The sequence below is a fragment of the Rhinoderma darwinii genome, chromosome 2 (assembly GCF_050947455.1).
Source record: "Rhinoderma darwinii isolate aRhiDar2 chromosome 2, aRhiDar2.hap1, whole genome shotgun sequence".
Lineage (NCBI taxonomy): Eukaryota > Metazoa > Chordata > Amphibia > Anura > Rhinodermatidae > Rhinoderma > Rhinoderma darwinii.
This window is the reverse complement of record NC_134688.1, coordinates 310443530-310466201: the sequence shown is the minus strand read 5'-3', so window position 1 is coordinate 310466201 and position 22672 is coordinate 310443530. Positions and strand designations below refer to the sequence as shown.

The window sequence follows — 22672 nt, the reverse complement described above, 5'->3', positions numbered from 1 at the left end:
TGTTCTGGTATGAGCCAATGGAGATTAGTTCCCCCCTAATAACCGACCTTGTGTGCTTACCAAATCATGGAGATAGAACTGTCGGCTGAGGTGTTAGTCTGAAAATACGCCGTAACGACTCTAGAAATGCGCTCTAATTCTGCGAAGTTAGGAGACTTTCATTGAGCTTCCAAGATGTAAATTGTTGGGGTCTCGCAACCAGTGTAGTTCTCAGTAGCAGAGGGGAATGGTCTGAGAGTACCGACGTAAGGATACAGGACTCGATAATGTGAGGTACTGTGGATAGAAGAAGGAAGAAATAATCTAGCCTATGATATGAGTTGTGAGGGGAGGAAAAGTGAGTGTAATCCCTATCCGATGGATGAAGGTGACGCCAGGCATCCACAAGGGAATAGGTATGGAGAGATTTTTTAATATGCGATAGAGCTCGGTTTGTCAATCTGAATTTGTTCGTGGATGCATCTATACGTGGGTCCAGTGACACATTTATATCCCCACCTAAAATGAAAGTGCCTTCTATAAATGGTCTGGCGTTTTCTAAAACTGAAGGTATCCAGGAGGCCTGGTGTGAGTTTGGTGCGTATAGATTCTCTATAGTTACCATGGACCCAGCGAGCAAACCTTAATAAAGATATATCGTACCTTGTTGTCTTTGAGTGAATCTTGTAGTGTAAATGGTACATGTTTTGATATGACTATAGCGGCACCCCTAGAGTTCTTGTTCAGAGAGTATGTGTGGAACCATTTGTTATTGAATGCATTAGTAAATCTAGGTGATTTGTGGGCTTTAAAGTGTGTTTCTTGTAGTAAAATTACATCAGCTTTCGCTTTTTTCAGGAAAGCCAAAACCTGCGTCCTCTTGACCGGGGAATTAAGGCCCCTAACATTGTATGTGATCAAGGACCAAGATGAAGAGCGGTCATCCATAAGTAGTTGGTAGTGGATTTAATTTACATGTCTGTGTCTTATAGAAGTGTGTGATGGTGGGGTGGTATGAGGAGGAGTTTGGGGGTGGAATTCGAAAGCAAATAAACAGCATAAGGCAAACAATTCCCTGTCAGGACAGAGATGGGCATAACCATCTTAATGAGGTTATCATTCATAAGTAGTAGGGAGTGGTAAGAACATAGTAGAAGGCAAGTAGAGAGAACATATAGAACGTATAACAGCATATCATAGTCATGTTACAAGTTGATCAGGTAAAACAGTAGCAACATTGTAATCCAAGCACTGATTATGAGTCTAGTGTTCGACATTGTAATGAGAGATAGAAAAACAAACAAACCCTGAGTGGGTGGTATTCGATGTCAGGTTTACATGCACCTGTAGACCGAACCATCAAACTCAGAGGCCATGTAATATGAACTATATTCGCTACGTAATCAACATTCAGTGTAAAGTAACAATCACCTGAAACACCAGTAGAGGGCAGTAACCCATGGCCCACTATTAACTGGCGTATAAAAAGATCGATGGTTGCACCAAATTTCTCACTCAAAGAATTAAGCTTATCAGGCTGAGAGGAGGCAACCTATAGAACACTAGTGACGGATTATCATTATTGAGAACATAACTTAAAACATAATATAAAGATTACCCAGAAACAAGAAGGTTATCATTACTGTAGAATATATATGTAACATGTGAAGTGAAGTGAACCAGACAACTAAGTGAAATGTCTGTAGGACTCAGGAAAACACTGCATTCTCCCTGTTAGCAATTAGATCAGTGCTAGCCTGGAGGACTCTGCAATAATAGGGAGTCCAACATGGGCAACGTCAAGCGTCCAGAGGCCGCATGAAAAGGAGTGAGCTGTAGGTGCAGTCATAGATAGTTCTAGGTGACCTGTAAAGTCCTGTAAAGAATTTGAAACAAAATTTAACATTTCGAAAAGAATGCGTTGGTGTTAGGCCTCAGGTAGAAGGCCTGTGGAGAGTTACTCCAGACGAGCTGGTTAGACTCAGGTAGGATCTGGAATGGAGCCAATTAGAGGGGTATTGTGGACACAGCGTCTTGCTCTTTGGAGTCAGGACAGTTTACCATTGAGGCGGTATTGGGACAGGAGGCAGTGTGCGTTGCCTCTAGGTCTGGGTATTCTTCCAGTGAGATATCTAGTTCCTTGCGAAGGTCCCAGATGACCAATGAGGTTCTGGCAGTGAGCCGTCTGCCATTAGCTGAGATGGAGATGCCAAAAGGAAAGAGCCAGCGATATTGGAATGTATAAAGTACAGTGAAGTTTACCGCTCAGACGGCACTGGTAACAGTCCAATATCATTCAGTATGGGCTCTCTCCCAGAAAAATGCAGTGGACAGTCCGCAATCCAATGAGGGTGTGGATGGTAATTCTTATCCTTGTAGTTCCACCAAGCTCCTTATCGTCTCCCTCCACATTCAAAGAACTCCTGGTAGGAAAAGGATCTTATGTCTCTAATAGATGGAAAAAGGAAGACACATAGTGCAACACCCTCTGAAAAAGATTGCTCCACGCCAAGTTTAATCCATACTCACAGAAGTAACAAGAAATAAAAGCATCAAGGTAAGTAAAAATCTTTAAAATTTATAGGCGGCACGCCAAACACTCTCGCCCGACCCTGGGTTTCGCCCTTCCGGCTTCCTCTGGGGCATCTATTGGAATGGTCTTTGTTTTAAGGCAATTGTGAAAGGTTTGAGCAATCTCCTTTTGTTCAAAGTTGAGGATGCGAGATCTTGAAAAATATATATTTGTTTATTGTCGTACATCAGGGTGTCAGAGGTTCTGCTAGTTTGAATTATGCGGACCTTTATACGAAAGTTCAGAATCCTGCAGATAACATCCCTTGGTGGGTCTGTAGGTTTAGGTCTGGGTCTCAATGACCTGTGGTCATTTTTCAATCGTTAGGGACTGGCGATCAGCAGGATCTAATAGACCATGGAAGATTTCAGTCAATGCTTTTAAGAGTGCTTCATTCGCACTTGATTCTGGCAGGCCTTTTATACGCAAATTGTTCCGCCTGTCACAATTTTCGTGATCTTCAGTATATAACTTGTTGATATGGTCTTCCTGATGTTGAAGGCAAGTAGTGATATCTGTAGAAGCTAAGACCAGCGTTGAGTGTAATTCTCAAGGGCTTCCACTCTGTGGCCCACTTGTGACATTTCGTGTCTAATTTCTGTCAGGTTGTTTGATATGGGTTCGAGGGCTTTCGACAGTATCCGCTTAATAAAGGATCGTGAGACTAGCAGGTCTCTTTCGTCATTCGCTGTTTCATGCTCACTCTGATGATCAGAACCCGATTCTCCCCAGGCAGGTATTTCGTATGGGGGAGAGGACGAGTTAGTTTAGGAAGATTTCCCTGCTTGTTTTTGAAGAAATTTGTCCACATCGGCTTGAGTTGTTTACGTGGAGGGACGTGGTCCCGAGCCCGAAGTTTTAGGGCGTATTTTCACCATGGTATAAAATGTCTGGTTCACACGTAGAGTTCTCTCTAAGGTTGCCACTTCAGATCATAGAGCGTTTACATATCAGCTAAGTAAGACGTTTGGATCTAGATGGAGTGAAGTGCATATATTGTAGTCCCAGTAGCGGCTGTGGACCTGAAAAATTAGGGTTCTACCCTCTAGGTTAAAATGGAAGTTGTGAACAGGTTTATCACCTATATAGATATATATAGTAGGGTGCCTAAGTGAGTGGCTGAGGTGAAATCAGCTCCACTCTCATGCAGCTGTGCAGGGCACAGTAGGGTGTCCCATTGGGGGAGCCAGTTCAGTATGCGTGCTGGTTTATCCCCCTGGACATCGGGTCTCACCTTTCCCCCACACCTCAAATGAGGGTGCATCCGGGGACAAGTAGGTCCGGCTCGGTCCAACAAGAACATCAGGAGGAGGAGGGGGGGGGGGGGAGAGTGGCTACAGGTAATACCTCTGCTTCCCTCGCAGCGCTAGGCCGCAAACTGTTAAAGGCAGTATGAGACTAGAGGGATACTTACTGTACAAGAGTTGCTCCAGGCGTTGTGGTCAGAATGATAGATTCCTCCGGTTTCTATTAGCGGAGTCAGGAGCTGCCTGAAATCTAGACCGCAGCCTCAAGTCACGGACAAGGCCGCAACGGTACCCAGACCCCCAGGGACAGGTGAGGGTGTCCCCCGGATTCAGTCGCTAGATCGTAGGGCCACAAAATTCAAATTAGAGACAGCGGAAGGTTCCGTTCTCGGCCGTCGCTGTAAATCTAGGCCCCGGCTTCAGGCAGTACCGCAGGCCGCATTGGCCTGAAGGCTGACCTTCCAATAATTGTGCTAGTCCTCAATGCCGGACAGTCCACCGATGCCTCCTGTATATTTGGCAGGGTCTCGGTAGTACGTAGCAGCTGAGATGGAGCCTGATTCTCCCCATCACGACTGAGCTCCACAAAAATGCGGCCGGTCAGGTCGACCCTCAAGCCACGCCCCCTTCACTAGTATATCTAATGCCTTAGAAGTTCTTTGGTAACCTTATCCTGACATGCCTTTCAACAATCAGATCCCTTTGAAGTGTTGTAAGCTCTTTACGGGCCATGGCTTTTGCTGTCACATGCAACATAGAAAATGTCAGGAAAACCCTAATAGAACAGCTGAACTTTATATAGGGTTTCTCAGAATCACTTTGAATAATGGCAGCTGTGTGCCGACTACTATTTAAATGAGTTTAAATGTGATTGTCTAATTCTGAACACAACCACATCCCCAATTATAAGAGGGCGTTCACACTTATGCAACCACATTATTTTTGGTTTTTATCTTTATTTTCCCCTCTAAATTATTTCAGTTTGTTTTTCAATGGAATTGTACAGATTATGGGTCACATTAAAAGGTGGAAAAAGTTCTGAAATGATTCATCTTGTACTGACTTTGTAACATGACAAAAACAGGCATTTTAACAGGGGTGTGTAGACTTTTTGTATCCACTGTATGTGGAAGTAAACTGCTGTTTAAACACAGTGAAGGGCTCAGAAGGGCCATTTGGCTTTTGGGGCATGGATATAGCTTGGTAGTAGTTTTGTTTGATGTTTATTATAATGTGGGGGCATATGTAAGCTGTGTGGAGTACATTAGGGCATAATAAGGTAGTATAATAATGGGGTAAAAAAAACAAACCATAAAATAATTCATAGATGCGTGTTACCCTGTGAAGCAATCCTTTATGCACAGGTCAGTGTCGTACTGATAAATGGTGTCCTTTTGGTACACACACGGCACCTTTGCAGTTTGGGGAATTTTGCTGGGAAAGTGTATGCAGATATGTTTGAGCCCTCCCCTTCCTGGTTCCCTAATTTTAGGGCCATGATAAATCGCCTTTTGAAGCAGAAGAAATGTTCCCCTCGGGCCTGCAGAACTGCATAATTTTTCTTTCCTGACTTATGGGAGCCTTCATTTACTTTATTTTTTCATAGACGTAGTAGTATGAGGGCTGTTTTTTTGCGGGACGAGCTGTAGTTTTTATTTGTGCCAGTTTGGGGTACATGCCGCTTTTTGATCACTTTTTATCCTATTTTTTGGGAGGCAAGGTGACCAAAAAACAGCAATTCTGGTATAGTTTTTTTTTTATACATCCTGCGTTATAAATTACATGTTAACTTTATTCTACGGGTCAGACGATTCCAGCGATACCAATTTTTTAGAATTTTTTAATATTTTCCACAATAAAATTACTTTTGCAAAAAGAATGTATTTTTTCTGTTGCCATGTTGTAAGAACCATAACGTTTTAATTTTTTAGTCAACGGAGCTGTATGAGGGCTTGTTTTTTGCGAGACAATATATAGTTTTTATTAGTACCATTTTTGGGTACCTGCGACCTTTTAACCAGCTTTTATTCCAATTTTTGGAAGGCAAGGTTACCAAAAAACAGCATTATTATTTTTTAGGTTTATTTTTTTTTATGGTAGTCACTGCGCGGGATAAATAATATAATATTTTTATTGTTCAGGCCGTTACGGATGCGGCGATACCAAATATGTATTTTTTCAATAATAAAGGACTTGATAAGGGAAAAAGGGCGATTGTGTTTTATTTTATTGCTTTAAACTTTTAGTTTTGCATTCATATAAATTCTTTATTTTAATAAGGATAGAGTAGGGAATGATGGGATGGTAGGGAAGTCGAAAGGATTACAGAAAGGAAGGGTAAATTTGGTAAGGGGGGAAAATTAGTATCAAATTATTTTTTTTAACATAAACAAAAATTCTCTGCTATTGGTTACAATTCGGTACATAGTTTACATCATATCTTGATGAAAAGAACAAACATGTCAAAAAGGAATGTTATAAGGGCCATTATATAAATTAGAGAATTGGGAGGAAACGGGTTTCTTTTCAGCCAATTGTCAATCTGAAACTAGGACTGGTAGGTTTTGGAGATTTAATCAAGTATCCTAAATTTTATGATATCTATCAATATTTTGGTCTATAGACCATTTTGTTTTTTCAAATTTAAACAAATTTCTTCCTTCCATTCAGTGATAGAGGGAATGTCCATCTCCTTCCAATTCTTTGCAATAATGGTTTTCGCTGCATTCAAAAGGTATGGTACACTGGAACTTCGATTTTATGTGAAATATCTACATTAAGAAGAACTAAATACATAGTCATAACAATCTTGCAATTTAATAGTTCGCTTATAATTGTTGGAATTTTTTTCAAGAAAGGCTGAATACGCTCACAATTAAACCAAATGTGAGACAGATTACCTATTGCTTTTTTGCAACGCCAAAAGATAACTAGGATCACCCCTATTTAAAAGTTCTGGGGTTTTGTACCACCGTGAAATCAATTTATAATTGAGTTCTTGTATTCCAGTAGCACTGTAAAAAGAATGAGCATTTCTAAGAATATTGTTAATCATTACCTTAGAACATTTTTTGTGAAGTTCCTTTTCCCATTTCTCTATAAATAAGGTGCACCTGTGTCAGAAATGATGAGCTAGTATATATTCGATATAGACTTTGTCGATTGAGCGTTAGAGTATAGGGAATTCTGAATAATGTTGGTAGAGTGGGAGCTCCTAATGTCAGGTTCAAAAACTTGTATAGCTTTTCTGACCATGATATAATCTTGTTCATCTAAAATAAAATTTGTGAAAAGGTCCTGCTACTATCAGCAAGTGATGAGAAGACTGTGATCTCGCGAGAGAGGAGGAGAGCGCATGCGCACACACAAAGCAAAGAGATCACACAGTAGAAGCCACTCTGACACTGCCTACAGTTGGTTGGACAGTGTCAGAGCTCTGACTATCACGCCCCCTGCCTTTCCATGTACAGACACGCCCTCTGGGGCTAATTTACATACCGGGCGCCAATTATAACGGCACCGATATCTCCAGAACGGCTTAGACTACACAGCTAATTCAAAGGGCCCCAAGGTCTGTGCAGCAGCGCCTATAAGATGGTGCACTCAGCTGCACAGGTCCGTGGTAGTGAAAGGTTCTCTTTAAGTCCAAAACTGGCTGTGACAACAAGTGATTATTTGTGAATGGATTAACAGGTCCGTCATTGGTGCCCAGTTCTCTACAAAGATGAAAGCAAACGTCACCTTGTAATTGACTGCAGCAGGCACGTTGGACAAAACATCAGGAGGCTAGCAGCACAGGGACTAGACGGAGAAGTGTTTAGCATAGCTGTGGAAAATCATGGATGTGATCATTTTTTTTTCATAAACTGGAAATAGTTCGCGATTTTTGCTGCGGATTCCCAGCTTTTTTGTAGCAGAAATCACAAAAGTTGGTTTATGTTACTGATTTTTACTACATTGAACTCAATGGGGAAAATTCACAACAAAGAGTTAAAAGTTTGCACCACAGGTCAATTTCTGCACGAAACTTTTCTGCAGCGTGAGGTTGAGATTTGTTAAAATCTTTTCTACTATGCTGCTACTGTAATACGCAAATCTAGATAAAAAAAACACCAATGTAAGACCTTATTCACACGAACGTGTTTTACGTCCATGATACCCTCGTGAAAATCACACGCGCGTCGCATAGACCTATGTTAGTGAATGGGGCCGTTCAGATAGTCCGTGTTTTTCATGCAGCGTCCGCTGCATAAAACTCACGACATGTCCTATACTTGGCCATTTTTCGCGCATCACAAACCCATTGAAGGCAATGGGTGCATGAAAATCGCGCACAGCACACGGAAGCACTTCCGTGTGACGCGCGTGATTCGCGCAACAGTAGATAAAGAAATGAAGGAAAAAATAAAAGCACTTCCTTCATTTCTTTTTCTAAACATCAAAACCGTGTGTCATAAGGATGGCATATGCGTGACAATCACGCAGCCACGCACCATTCACTGATGACACACGGAACAGCATTGAGCAAAAAACACAGCGTTTTTTGCGCGCGCAAAATGCACACGTTCGTGTGAATAAGGCCTAAAGCTAGGGCTACACCTAAACTTTTTATCGCTCACTACAAAAAATTCGCTCAGAAATCGCTGACCATAGAAATGAATTGAGTAGCTTGAAAATCTCTTGAAAACCTCTGCAGTTAAGCAAGTGGCTAGGAATTTTTTTTTTTATCGCTACATAAATGGTATTTTTGAGCGAATTTAAAAATGAGTAGCTACATTTTTCCTTCATAGAGTAATATGAAACTTGCTTGTTGGTTTTAACCACTCTATAGAAAAAAGACTTACTAGAAAAGGGCTGTGTGTACTAGAGCCGAATAAATATGACCTGGCCAATAAAAATTGATAAAGGCACCATATATTGTAGCTATAAGTTTTCTGCATACCAGAAATTTCTAGTCAGCTATACCACACAGTGATTACTCAATTTATTATTTTGTGTAAGGCCTCATGCACACGACCGTAGCCATGTCCCCGCCTTTGATTTTCGGGTCGGCCGGCAGCGGCCTGTCAGCCGCAAGCCGCCCGCAAACCGCGGCCATTATTTTCAATGAGCCAGGACCACAGAAGACGGCCGTAATAGGACATATCCGTTCTTTCTGCGGTGCGGGCTCCCGGGCCATGCACGGACCGTAAAAACGACGGTCGTGTGCATGGCCCCATAGAAATGAATGGGGCCGCAATTCTCCCGTGGATTTTCGAGGGAATTGCGGCCGCAAAAGCACGTTCGTGTGCATGGGGCCTGGAAAATGTTCTGTCACTTACTAAACTCCTTTACACCAAATGGGACACTTTTGAACAACTATTGTTGATGACCAGGTTTATAATTCATGGCTAGCACTTATCTATGTTTGGTTTAGATAATGAGATACTTTCAGTAGGACATTACACCATATTTATTGGGCTGTATCGCTGCCTAATTGACACTTGCTTTATGACATAATCATATCACCATAATGACATCCTGTCAGCATGTACAGAAGCACTACTAGACATTTTATACATTCTGTAAAATACATGTAGTCAAACATTTGGGCTCAGTGCAAGAAAAAAACAGTTGTCCAACTAGGTGTGGATTTCTAATATTTTGTTAACCAAGTATAATTTTATGTAAACAAAAGAAACACATAAAAAAAGTTAGAATGCAGAACATGCTGCTGTAGCTAAGAGGTTATGAAGCATTCTTGGTGGCAAAAAAAGAAATTATAATTTTATATTTTTTTTTACCAATTATACATAAAAATCTTATTTTGTTTCTAAGTTTGGGTTACTCACTGGGCCTTTGCTAGCAGTAAGATTTTGTAGAGCTCCAGCACAAGCCTCCAATGTGGAGTCCTTCTTGCTCTGTCCTAGAAGAGACAGGTATGTCCTAACAGCATTAGAGTGAGACAGAAGTCCAGACCCTTTGGGGTTTGCATCCTCTTCTGGAAGTGGTAACTCAAAATTATTATTCTATAAAAGGAGAAAAAATTAAGACAATAAAACTGTGAAAATGATGGACTTGAAGTGTACTCCAATTATATAGAGAAACAAATACTGTGCAGCATTTTGCACAATAATCATTTTTATTTATAACTTTTTAAAGAGGCTCTGTCACCAGATTCTCAAATCCCTATCTCCTATTGCATGTGATCGGCGCTGCAATGTAGATAACAGTAACGGTTTTGTTTTTATAAAAACGTTCATTTTTAGCCAAGTTATGAGCAATTTTATATATATGCAAATGAGCTTTGAAATGGACAACTGGGCGTGTTTTTTTTCGTATGTCCAACTGGGCGTGTATTGTGTTTTTAACTGGGCGTGTTTACGTGTATGACGCTCACCAATCAGTCATACACTCCTCTCCATTCATTTACACAGCACATAGTGTTCTTACTAGAACGATGTGCAGCCACATACACAAGTGTCCTGATAATGAATACACATGACCTCCAGCCTGGACGTCATGTGTATTCACAATCCTGACACTTCTGAATCTTTTCTGTGAGATTTCCAGCAAGGGAAACACAATCTCGTTTACCTCGTAATCTCGCGAGATTAGGCGTGGCTTGCTGTATCGTTAGCGCTCAGCGACGGATTATTACGTCGCGGGGATAACGGCCATTTCGGCCGTCCTCCCGACACATGCAGGAGCTGTGACAGCTGCTTTCTCGTACAGCAGCTGTCACAGCTCCTACAGCGGGGACCGATCGCTGTGTCCCCGCTGATTAACCCCTTAAAAGCCGTGTTCAATAGTGATCACGGCTTTTTAGGGGTTAAGCTACAATCGCCAGCCTGATACGCGATAGCGGCTGGCGATGGTGGCTATGGCAACCGGACACCAAACAATGGCGTCCGGCTCTGCCATCGACGGAAGTCAGGACCCACTATGCTTGCTGTCAGTGAGTAGCTGACAGTTCTAATACACTGCACTACGCATGTAGTGCAGTGTATTAGAATAGCGATCAGGGCCTCCTGCCCTCAAGTCCACTAATGGGACAAAGTAATAAAGTAAAAAAAAAGTTAAAAAAAGATGTGTAAAAATAAGAAAATAAAAGTTTTAAAAGTATTAAAAGTAAAAATCTCCCCTTTTCCCTTATCAGTCCTTTATTATTAATAAAAATAGATAAACAAATAAACTATACATAATTGGTATCGCCGCGTCCGTAACGATCTGAACTACAAAAGTATTTCGTTATTTATCCCGCGCGGTGAACGCCGTAAAAGAAAATAATAATAAACCGTACCAGAAGCACAATTGTTTGGTCACTTCACCTCCCAAAAAATTGAATAAAAAGAGATCAAAAAGTCGCATGTACCTAAAAATGGTCGAAACTACAGTTCGTTACGCAAAAAATAAGTCCTCGCACGGATTTATTGATGGAAAAATAAAACCGTTATGGCTCTTAGAATAAGGTAACACAAAAAGTGAATGATTGTTTACAAAACGTATTTTATTGTGCAAACGCCATAAGACATAAAAAAAAATTATAAACATATGGTATCGCCGTAATCGTATCGCCTCGCAGAATAAAGTGAATATGTCATTTATAGCGCACGGTGAACGCTGTAAAAAAAATTGATTAAAAAAACAATAGTAGAATTGCTGTTTTTTAGTCACCACGTCACCTAAAAATAGAATAAAAACTGATCAAAAAGCTGCATGCACCCCAAGAAAACTACAATGGATTCCTCAAGCGGTCTAGTTTCCAAAATGGGGTCACTTTTGGGGGGTTTCCACTGTTTTGGCACCACAAGACCTCTTCAAACCGGACATGGTGCCTAATAAAAAGGAGGCCTCAAAATATACTAGGCGCTCCTTTGCTTCGGGGGCCGGTGCTTCAGTCCATTACCGCACTAGGGCCACATGTGGGATATTTCTCAAAACTGCAGAATCTGGGCAATACGTATTAAGTTGCGTTTCTCTGGTAAATCCTTTTGTGTTATAAAAAAAATGGTATAAAGAGGATTTTCTGACAAAATTTTTTTTTTTATTTCACCTCTACTTTGCTCTAAATTCCTGTGAAACACCTAAAGGGTTCATAAACTTTCTAAATGCTGTTGTGAATACTTTGAGGGGTCTAGTTTCTAAAATTGGGTGTTTGATAGGGGTTTCTAATATATGGGTCCATCAAAGCAACTTCAGACCTGAACTGTAACCTGAAAAAATAAAATAAAATCAGGCAATACTTGGCTTCTTACATCATACTTATAATGAGCCGTGCCCACCCCGAGATGACCCCAGTTTTGACCGTTTGTATAAACGGTGACCCCTATTAGACCGTTTCAGTGCCCGGTTTTCCCAAGCATACACCCCCAAGAAGTGTATTTCTATTGATGAGTCCTTGGTGGATTTTAAAGGGAGGCTTCAATTCCGCGAGTACCTGCCGGGTAAGAAGGCAAGGTATGGTGTGAAGATGTATAAGCTGTGCGAGAGTGCATCAGGGTATACCTACAGGTTTAGGATATATGAAGGGAAGGACACCAGTGCTCAGCCCCCAGAATGCCCCCCCTTACTGGGAGTTAATGCAAAAATTGTGTGTGATTTGGTGCACCCACTGCTGGACCAGGGTTACCACCTCTACCTGGATAATTTTTATACCGGCGTCCCACTCTTCAACTGCCTCGCTTCCAGTCCTGTGGCATGCGGCACTGCTAGAAGAAATCTGAGAGGCCTCCCTAAGACTCTGCAGGGCAACCAAGAAGGGGTGAGCGCAGGGCACATTCTAGCAGCAACATATTGTGTGTCAATTACAAGGACAAGAGAGATGTCACACCAGTACCCATGTACCTGTACGAGGTACCAGTACAGAGAACCCTAAACCAGACTGCATCCTGGACTACAATAGGTACATGGGAGGGGTGGACTTGTCAGATCAAGTCCTGAAGCCCTACAGCGCCATGCGGTGTGGTATAAGAAGCTGGCCGGGCACATCATACAGATGGCATTGTACAATGTGTACGTGCTACGTCGATGTACAGGCCAGACGGGAACTTTCCTGGAATTTCAAGAGGTGATTATCAAGAACCTAATCTTTAGGGACCAGGAACGGGGGGGCACCCAGTACATCTGGAAGCGAGGCCACACGCATCGTACCAGGGCAACACTTTCCAGGAGAAGTTCCCCATACTGGCAAGAAGGGAAAAAGTCAAAAGAGGTGCAAAGTCTGCTATAAGAGGGGGATAAGGGATGACACAATATATCAATGTAACGCGTGTCCCGAAAAACCAGAGCTCTGTATGAAAGAGTGTTTTAAAATTTATCATACATCCCTTGTTTTATAATTTACCCCAATTCTACTTACCCTGATGTACTCCGCACAGCTTATCCCCCCTTATCTTTCCCTTCTGAGCCCTGCTGTGTGCCCTAGCAGCTGATAACAGCCACATTGAGGGTATTGCCATACCCGTGAGAACCCACATTACAGTTTATGGGGTGTATCTCTCCGGTCAAAATGCTCACTACACCTCGAGAGGAATGCCTTAAGGGTGTAGTTTTTAAAACGGGGTCACTTCTCAGAGGTTTCAACTGTACTGGTACCTCAGGGGCTTCTGCACACATGACTTTGCACGAGACTTTGCACATGGTGGTCCTTTCGTTCTGAGCCCTCCCATGGGCCCAAACGGCAGTTTATCACCACAAATGGGGTATTGCTGCACTCAGGACAAATTGCGCAACAGAATGGGGTATTTTATTTCTTGTGAAAATAAGAAATTTTCAGCCAAAACTACATATTATTTGAAAAAATTTATTTTGTTTTAATTCCAAGCCCAATTCAAATAAGTTCTGTGAAAAAACTATGTGGTCAAAATGGTCACAACACCCATAAATGAATTCCTTGAGGGGTGTAGTTTCCAAAATGGGGTCACTTCTGGTGGGTTTCCATTGTTTTGATACCTCTGCAAATGCGAGATGGCACCCGAAAACCAAACCAGCAAAATCTGCACTCCAAAGAACACACAGCGCTACTTCACTTCGGAGCCCTCCCGTGGGCCCAAACGGCAGTTTATCACCACAAATGGGGTATTGCCGCACTAAGGACAAATTGGGCAACAAAATGGGGTATTTTGATCCCTGTGAAAATAATAAATTTTGATCACAAATGACATCTTATTGGAAAAAATTTAATTTTTTTAATTTCACAGCCCAATTTAAATAGGTGCTGTGAAAAAACTGTGCGGTCAAAATGGTAACAACAACCATAAATGAATTCCTTGAGGGGTGTAGTTTCCAAAATGGGGTCACTATTCGGGGATTCCTACTGTTTTGGCACCTCAACACCTCTTCAAACCTGGCATGCTGCCTACAATATATTCTAATAAAAAAGAGGACTCAGAATGCACTAGGTGCTTCTTTGCTTCTAGGGCTTGTGTTTTAGTCCATGAGCGGTACGTCGATCTTACCTGCAAACGCTGATGCTGCTGCAGAATCAACTGTAGCCTCTGGTGCCGATGTGGCCGTCACGATGCAGGACCTGTGAGTGACGTCACAGATCTGCACTGTCAGAAGCTGGGCGTTCTGAAGAGAAGAGGATGTTACTTCTCTTCAGAGCGCCCAGCTAGTGAAAGTATTAAAAACGCCCCGATGTACGCACATAATACACGCCCACTTGGACTTTTACTTTTAAACACACCCACTTGGACTTTTGCAAGCCTCATTTGCATAACTACAAAAATGGTCATAACTTGGCCAAAAATGCTCGTTTTTTAAAAATAAAAACGTTACTGTAATCTACATTGCAGCGCCTATCTGCTGCAATAGCAGATAGGGGTTGCAAAATCTGGTGACAGAGCCTCTTTAAGGGGTTAAACAACTTTTAATTGTTTTTGATAAAATCCTACGTATACATAGAAGCTGCGTCTTGCCATCAAAGATAAATCCGTCAGGTCTGCAGGACTGACAGTTTAGATGAATGTAGGTCCTAAATGTCTCTGACACGCAGGATTCTGCTAATAACGATAACATCTAAGTTCATGAACTTAAAGATGTGATCGATAATAACATCATTCTTTCCAATCATTTACCTGTGTAATCAGGGCAACGATCAGCCTATGAATGAGCAAGCGCTCGCTCATCGGCTAATTGACTTGTTTACGCGGCCAAAAAATGGTCGCTATTAGGCAGCACATCTCCCTGTGTAGCAGTATCTTCACTGTGTGTGTGTGTGTGTGTGTGTATAGCACTATCTACAGGGGGGGGGGGGGGGATTACTATAGGGGCCATAGACTTATAGATATCTCCGAGATATATATATATTTTTGGGGTAAACATGTCTTGGGGCCTGTGCCCCCCATCTTATAAGACCCTAGTTTATAAGACCCTAGCAACGCCCCTGTTAAAAAGATTTATAGAATTTTTTTATTTATTTTTGCAAACATATATATATTATATTTATATATTAGTAATTGGAGTTACTCTTTAAATGAAGTTAAAGGGAGTCTGTCCCCAGTTTTGGCCGTCCTCTATCGCTTTCACCACTAGATAGGGGTAGAGGAGACAAGTTTAATCATACCTATCTCGCTGATCATGCGGCAAGTCACACTGGGGAAATAAACTTTGAAACCTCATGAGCAGTATGCTAAAGTTTTCGGCTTCTCCACTGTAACACCTCCCCTCAACTCAGCTGAGGACCAGTAGAAGCGTCACTTAAGTATTGAGGGGAGGGGTTGAGGAGGGGTTACAGCAGAAAAGCCAGACACTTCACATTCATTAGCCTACGGTGCATAAGGTTTAATCGTTTATGTCCCTGGTGTGTCTTGCTGCATGATAGCCGACATAGGTATGATTAAACTTGTCTCCTCTACACCTATCTTGTGGTGTTAGCAGTGTGGGGGAGCCAAAAGTGGTGAAAGACGCCATTTAAGCAATGTGATTTCAATTATTAAGGCGGATCAGGCCGATATTTATGCTAGATAACCGATCTGCTTTAACCTTCATCCCCACTACAGTGCAGTATAAGGCTGGATTCACACTTGCAGTTGTTGTAGCAGTTGTTTGTGCCAAGCACAGAAGTGGATACAAAAAGGAGAAAAAGTATATAGGAAAGACTGATATGTCTCATCTCTTTTGTATCCACTCCTGTGTTTGGTTAAAAGAACTGCCTCAAAAACTGCTGTTAAAGCATGCTGGGAGTTGCAGATTTTACAAGAGCTGATGAGCTACAAACTGAAGACCATTTAAGTGTTTATCTATCAGAGGGATATCAGACCTGAACATTAAAAGCAGGAAGAACAGCTCACAAGTCACAGGGGCAAATAGTCCATTATTAAATAAAGTTGTAAGAGGGTGGTTCTTTAATAAGGGTTGCAGTTTTAACAGGTTTTATTGAAGGACGTTGCACAACAACCAGAGTGGTCCTAAACTGGTTTGGGGACTACCTACCATCTCGGGCTCTGCCAAAGTGATTGCGGGCTCTGCAGCCTGTTCCAACCGTGCCATCACGGGTCGCTGGTGGCCTACTCTCTACCACATAGATTGCCCTGCTACAACTAGTGTGCACCATTCACTGAAGAAGGAATAACTTGTGCCACCCTGGATCACAGTGGGCGCTACACCACTACCTTCATGGATCCAGATTCCTAGGCTGCATACGTTAAAAGTTCAAGTTGGGTTCTGATCGAGCAACACACAGAAAACGGTTCCGAGCCACAGAGTGGGGGTACTGTTTTTTTAAGGACCCTCTATAACAACTTGCATTAACAGTAACTTTAAGTTTCACATCAAGTTTCTCGCTGTAAAGGGAAGTGTTTTATATATTTATATCTATCTACATGTAGTGTAGATATATATATATATATATATATATATGTATTTGTCCCTCCAGAAAGGTGTCATCTAACCAGACACCCTGGGGGGTGTAAAACAAACAATGAACTAATCCAGGTAGAAGGAAGTTCCAACTGCCCTTCCATCCCCCTACTAGATACCATGAGGCCCAGGCCCCCGCCCCTTTCACGTGCATGAGCTGTGATGTCACACAGGTGTGCACGGGGAGGTTTAAAAGGATAAACGGTCCCAAAGTTCTCTCTCTCTTGTTCCTGCTACCTGGCTCCACTAAGGGTCTCCTCTTCCCTCCTGGCCTGCTCTTGCCTCATGGCCCTTGCTGAGAGACCACACCAACTTGTATCACATGGACTGCTAAGTATCCACGTGTAGCAGCAGCTACACGTTATTCTCTCCCCCTCCTTACTTCAACCCTTGTAGCCCTGAGTCCCTGTTTACCCTTGCTGCCCTGAGTAACTAACTTGCTAGCCCTGCTTTACCTGTTTAACCCTTTCCCACTATTTACCAGCTACACAGCAACCCATTCCCCTTGTTAACCCATTGCATAGGGAAAGTTATATTAGGAGGGAGTGTGACAGAATACAGTGAGCATGTACATGTGTATTGGTTTGGAACGTAACTGTATTCATATGTATGTTTAGGTATGTGGGTGGAGGCATAACATAGGATATCGTGTTTATACTGTACTACGTATAGTGTGAGTATACTCATTATATATGAACGTGTTATATGTATTGGGGTATACTGATACTATACGGTGATCGGTTACTGTGTTCTGTGTTTGGTGTATTTTATATGTAAGTGTGATTATTGTTAGTAATAAAGATTACCCTTTATTTACTATACAATTGTATTTATTGTACGGTCTTATTCCGTTGAGTAGAAGCAAGCAAAGCAAGTAGACGTTAGTATAAGGAAAAGGTAGGGGAACTAGGAATAACCCTAGTGACCCTGATTATAAAGGAGGTAGTAATAGTGGGTGACCAAGTAGGTGAAACCCAGCTATTATACCAGCCCTTTTACACACGTGGGTGAGTGTGTAGTGAGAATTCATTATATATAGTTATTTATATTGAGTCCTTTTACACTGGCATTACTTAATACTGGTCTAGTATTCTCAAGGAGGAGTATTATCTTAGTGTGGCATCCCATACCTCACCAGCCCATACACTCTAGGGTCTACACTGGAGGATGGCTTTGCGAACACATGTGGCTCTCACACCGGGGTGTCTTCTTTTCCTGTTAGCACTGAGCGCACACTCCCTCAGTCATCTAATTTATAACCCTCACTGTGGCATAACTCAGGGCTGCCTACGGTAGTGTTCGCAACAGACCCTAGCATATATGCTGTCTCCGCCACATCTAGCGGCCTAAAAGTCACGCTTATAAGGTTTTCCTCTGACTCTCTCAGCGCGGACTGCTAGAGCTCTCCTCCCACCCTGTCTCCTTAAAGGGAACCTATAATTGCCAACAACTAATTGCCCGAGGGCAAAAAAGCCCTATCTGCCAACTACCTATCATAAGACAGATTATAAAATAACAAAATGATCTTTATTAGTGCTATTATAAGCAACATTAACGAACCATGTATAATTTAACATACTCAATGCAAGCTGATTGTGAGAGATCAATAAGGCGCAGTTCTTATATATAGGGTTGATATCGAACTACTATCTGTTTGTGCTAGAGTTTGAGCCAGCGGCTGCAGTCCGTTGTGTGTACACTAACGGAGGATTGTTAATCTATCAGCAGAGCATTGTATTAAACATAGACAGCCCCCCCTGAAATGTTTCGCTACATATGTAGCATCTTCAGGAGTTTCTGGGGCTAACAGCGTGCTATGAAACGTCCTCTTTTTTAAAACCTTCAAATGACGTGTGCATAGGTGTGTCCCCATGAACAGCCAATCAGAATCCATCTCGAGGGTCAAGCCCTTATAAAGTTTAATGGACAGCTAATAGGTCCAATCAGATGGCTCCAAGTGTGTCCAGTTGGAAGAAGGAACCTGCGCATGTGCACAGGTGTTAAATACGAGCATGCCGTATGAGTGTAAATTTGTAAAGACACCTAGATGTTAAAAAGAACTGGACATTTTGCGCATGCCCAGGGAATTAGTCCCTGAAGATACACAAATCTCTGATACAAACAGTATGTTTAGTGGCCAAGTATAGGTTCATATAAAGTGCACATGTTAGAGCACTTAAATAATATATGGATCAAAGTACTCCGCAAGATCAGGGAGATTCTGGAAGCCACCGACATTAGTTTTCTAAATGTAGAATGAAAAAAAAAATAATACATATACATATACATACAGTGTTGTGGAAGATGCTCCTTCTCTCACTCTATGCATATAATGAAGAATTTCTGTAATCACTTTGATGGGAAATCCTATGAAATCAGGCAATTTATTAACTGTCAGAGCAGTGGAGTGATCTATGTGGCGAGATGCCCATGTCCCAAATTTGATGTAGGTAAGACCGTCCAAGAACTGAGGAGAAGGATCTCTAAGCATCTCAGTACGATAAACAGAAAAGATACACCTCTGTTCAGGCACATTAGATCTATACATGATGGAAACACCCGATCACTCCAATTTTGGGGCATTACCCAATTGAAATTGGGCCCAAGAGCTTGAAATTTCGACCGTATACTTCTACAAGAAGAAGCCAGGTGGATTCACAGATTAAGCACTGTAAGTCCAAATTGACTGAATGAAGGTTTCACCTTTGTGGCCTTCCTTTAACCCCTTAACCTCTTCACGTGCAGTGCCACAACTGTATGTCGTGCAGAGGGCTTGCTTCCCGCATCAGAACGTACAGTTGCGGAGTAGATCCCGGCAAACACTGCCTTAACAAACAGTGTCCGGGAACCGGAAGGTCAGCTGTCCCCGACAGCTTACAGTCCAGACTTGCCGGTCAGCAGGCCATCGCCGCTGAATTCGGCAATTAACCCCATAAATGCGGCGAAAGATTGCGTTTTCCACATTTAACTGGTTTGAAGCACATCGGCAGCTCCCACAAAGTGATTGTGGGGGCTTTCCGATGCTTGTCGTGGCAATCGGAGGCCAAACAATGACCTCCGGGTTACCATGAACGGAAGCCTCGGAGGAGCAGCCTCCGGCCGGTCCTCCGAGGCTTCCTGTCAGTGTGACTGTCACCTCACAATGACAGCTGGAATGCATTACACTATGTAGGTAGTGTAATGTACTCTAGTAGCGATCAAAGCTGCAAGTCTAAATGTCCCCTAGTGGGACAAGTAAAAAAAGTTATAAAAATGTTTACAAAAAAAGTGTAAACACAAGAGTTATAAGTTATAGAAACAAAAAATGCTTTTTTTCCAATAATAAGACTTTCATTATAGGAAAAAAATGAACACAATAAAAAAAGTACACATATTTGGTATCGCCGCATTCGTAACGACCCAAACTATAAAACTATAATGTTATTTTTACCGCACGATGAACACCCCAAAAAAATGCAATAAAAAAACTACACCAGAATCGCTATTTTTTGGTCACCACCCCTCTGAAAATAAAGAATAAAAAGTGATCAAAAAGTTGCATATACCCGAAAATAGAACCGATAAAAACTACAAACCGTCCCGCAAAAAACAAGCCCTTACACAGCTTTTTTGATTAAAAAAAAAAAAAAGTTACGGCTCTCAGAATATGGTGACACAGAAAATAAATGTTATAAAAAATAGATTTTATTGCACAAATGCTGCAAAACATAAAAAAACCTATATATATATATATATATATATATATATATATATATATGGCATCGCCGTAAGCGTACCGACCCGCAAATTAAAGTAAAACTAATTTATAGCACAAGGTGAACGCTGCAAAAAATAAACTAAAAAACATTGTCAGAATTGTTGTTTTTGGTCACCCGGCTTGCAAAAAAATTGAATAAAAAGTGATCAAAAAAATCGCACTGTACACCAAAATGGTACCAATGAAAACTACAGATTGTCCCGCAACAAATAAGACCTCATGCAGCTTCGGTGGTGAAAAAATAAAAAAGTTCTGGCTCTCAGAATATGGCGATGCAAAATGTGCAGTGTTCCAAAATTGGATAAGATCGGGCGCCATTTATCAGTGCAACACCGGCCACATATCTATGAATTATTATTTATTTACCGCATTATTATACCATCTTATTATGCCCTGAAGTACCCCGCACAACTTACATATGCCCCATATTATAAACTGAAATACCAGTGAAACCCCAAACAGAACTATTACCAAGCAAAATCTGCGCTCCAAAAGCAAAATGGCGTCCCTCCCTTCTGAGCCCTGCAGCGTGCCCAAACAGCGGTTTGTGCCCACATATATGGCATCACCATACCCAGGAGAACCAGCTTAACATTTTATAATGTATTTGTCTTCAGTGGCACAAACTGGGCACGGCATATTATGCACTAAAATGGCATACCAGTGGAAAATTGCAATATTCACACCATCCGCTGTGCATTAACCCCTTTGCACACTATGACTTAATAGATCGTCATAGTGCGGGGGTTGATGTATGGAGCGGGCTCACGTGCTGAGCCCGCTCCATACACTGCGGGTGTCAGCTGTGTATTACAGCTGACACCCAGGACTAACGGACAGGAACAGCGATCATGCGGTTACAGAAGCCTGTAAAAATAACAATATACTGCAATACATTAGTATTGCAGTATATTGTACCAGCGATCCAAGCTTGAACCAGCTGGTTCAAGTCCCCTATGGGGACTAATAAAATGTGTAGAAGAATTAAAGTTATTAGTAGTGAGAAAGAAAAAAGTTTAAAGTTAAAAAACCCCCCTTTTCCCATTTTTCATCTAAAGTAATGTAAAAAAATAAACAAAATTGGTATTGCTACGTCCGTAAAAGGCAGAGCTATTACAATATACCATTATTTACTCGCACGGTGAACACCATAAAAAACTTAAATAATTTAAACCGCCAAAATCGCTGTTTTTTTGTCACATTAGCTCTAAAAAAAAAAAATGAAATACAACTTTTGGATCACATTTTATGTACCAAAAAATGGTACCAATAAAAACTACAGCTCGTCCCGCAACAAATAAGACCTCCCACTGCTCAATCAACCGAAAAATAAAAAAGTTACGGCTCTCAGAATGTGGTGAAACAAAACAATTTTTATTTTAACAATTAGATTTTTCTTTGTAAAAGTAGTATAATATAAAAAAAACTATATAAATTTGGTATCACTGTAATTGTATTGAGCCACAGAATAAAGTAAAGTTTTCATTTTTACCGCACGGCGAAAGCTGTAAAAACGAAAACCCCAAATAGTGGAATCAGATTTTTTTCAGCCCACAAAGAATTTTTTTTCAGTTTCCCAGTACATTTTATGGCACTTTAAATGGTGACAATAAAAACGACAGCTTCTCCCGCAAGAAATAAGCCCTCACACCACTCTACTGACGGAAAAACAAAAAAAGGTATGGCTCTAAGAACGTGGGGAGTGAAAAACAAAAATAAGAAATCAAAAAATGGATTAGTCCTGAAAGGGTTAATTCATTTCTAATGAAACATTTTATGACCCCATGTGGGGTATTTCCGTACTCGGAAGAAATTGCTTTACAACAATTGGTTGTTTTTTTTCTCCATTATCCCTTGTGAAAATGAGAAAATTCAACATTTTATTGGAAAAAATTATGATATTCAATTTCGTGGCCTAATTCTAATAAATTCTGCAAAAGACCCGTGGGGTCTAAATGCTCAGTATACTCCTAGAAAAATTCCTTGAGGGGTGTTTCCAAAATGGGGTAACTTTGGGGGCTTCCACTGTTTTGGTCCCTCCAGGGCATTGCAAACGCGACATGGCACCGAAAACCATTCCAGCAAAATCTGTGCTCCAAAATCCAAATGGTGCTCCTTCCCTTTTGAGCCCTGCTGTGGGTCCAATCAGCAGTTTATTACCACATATGGGGTATTGCCATAATCGGGAGTCCCCTTGAGTACCCCTTGAGAAAGCTGACGTCGAAACGTGCGTCGGGGGCGGTCAGTGTGGAGTGTTCCTGCGTGCTTCCTATC

General features: G+C 41.5%; 1 protein-coding gene across 1 annotated transcript in view; it reads right to left on the bottom strand.

Annotated features, from left to right (window-relative positions):
* PKP1 (plakophilin 1) overlaps positions 1–22672 on the bottom strand; it is a 443197-nt gene that overhangs the window by 69559 nt on the left and 350966 nt on the right. Inside the window, exon 9 of the mRNA XM_075850634.1 lies at positions 9630–9806. Coding sequence (XP_075706749.1) covers positions 9630–9806 — 177 coding nt within the window. The remainder of the gene's footprint in view (positions 1–9629; positions 9807–22672) is intronic.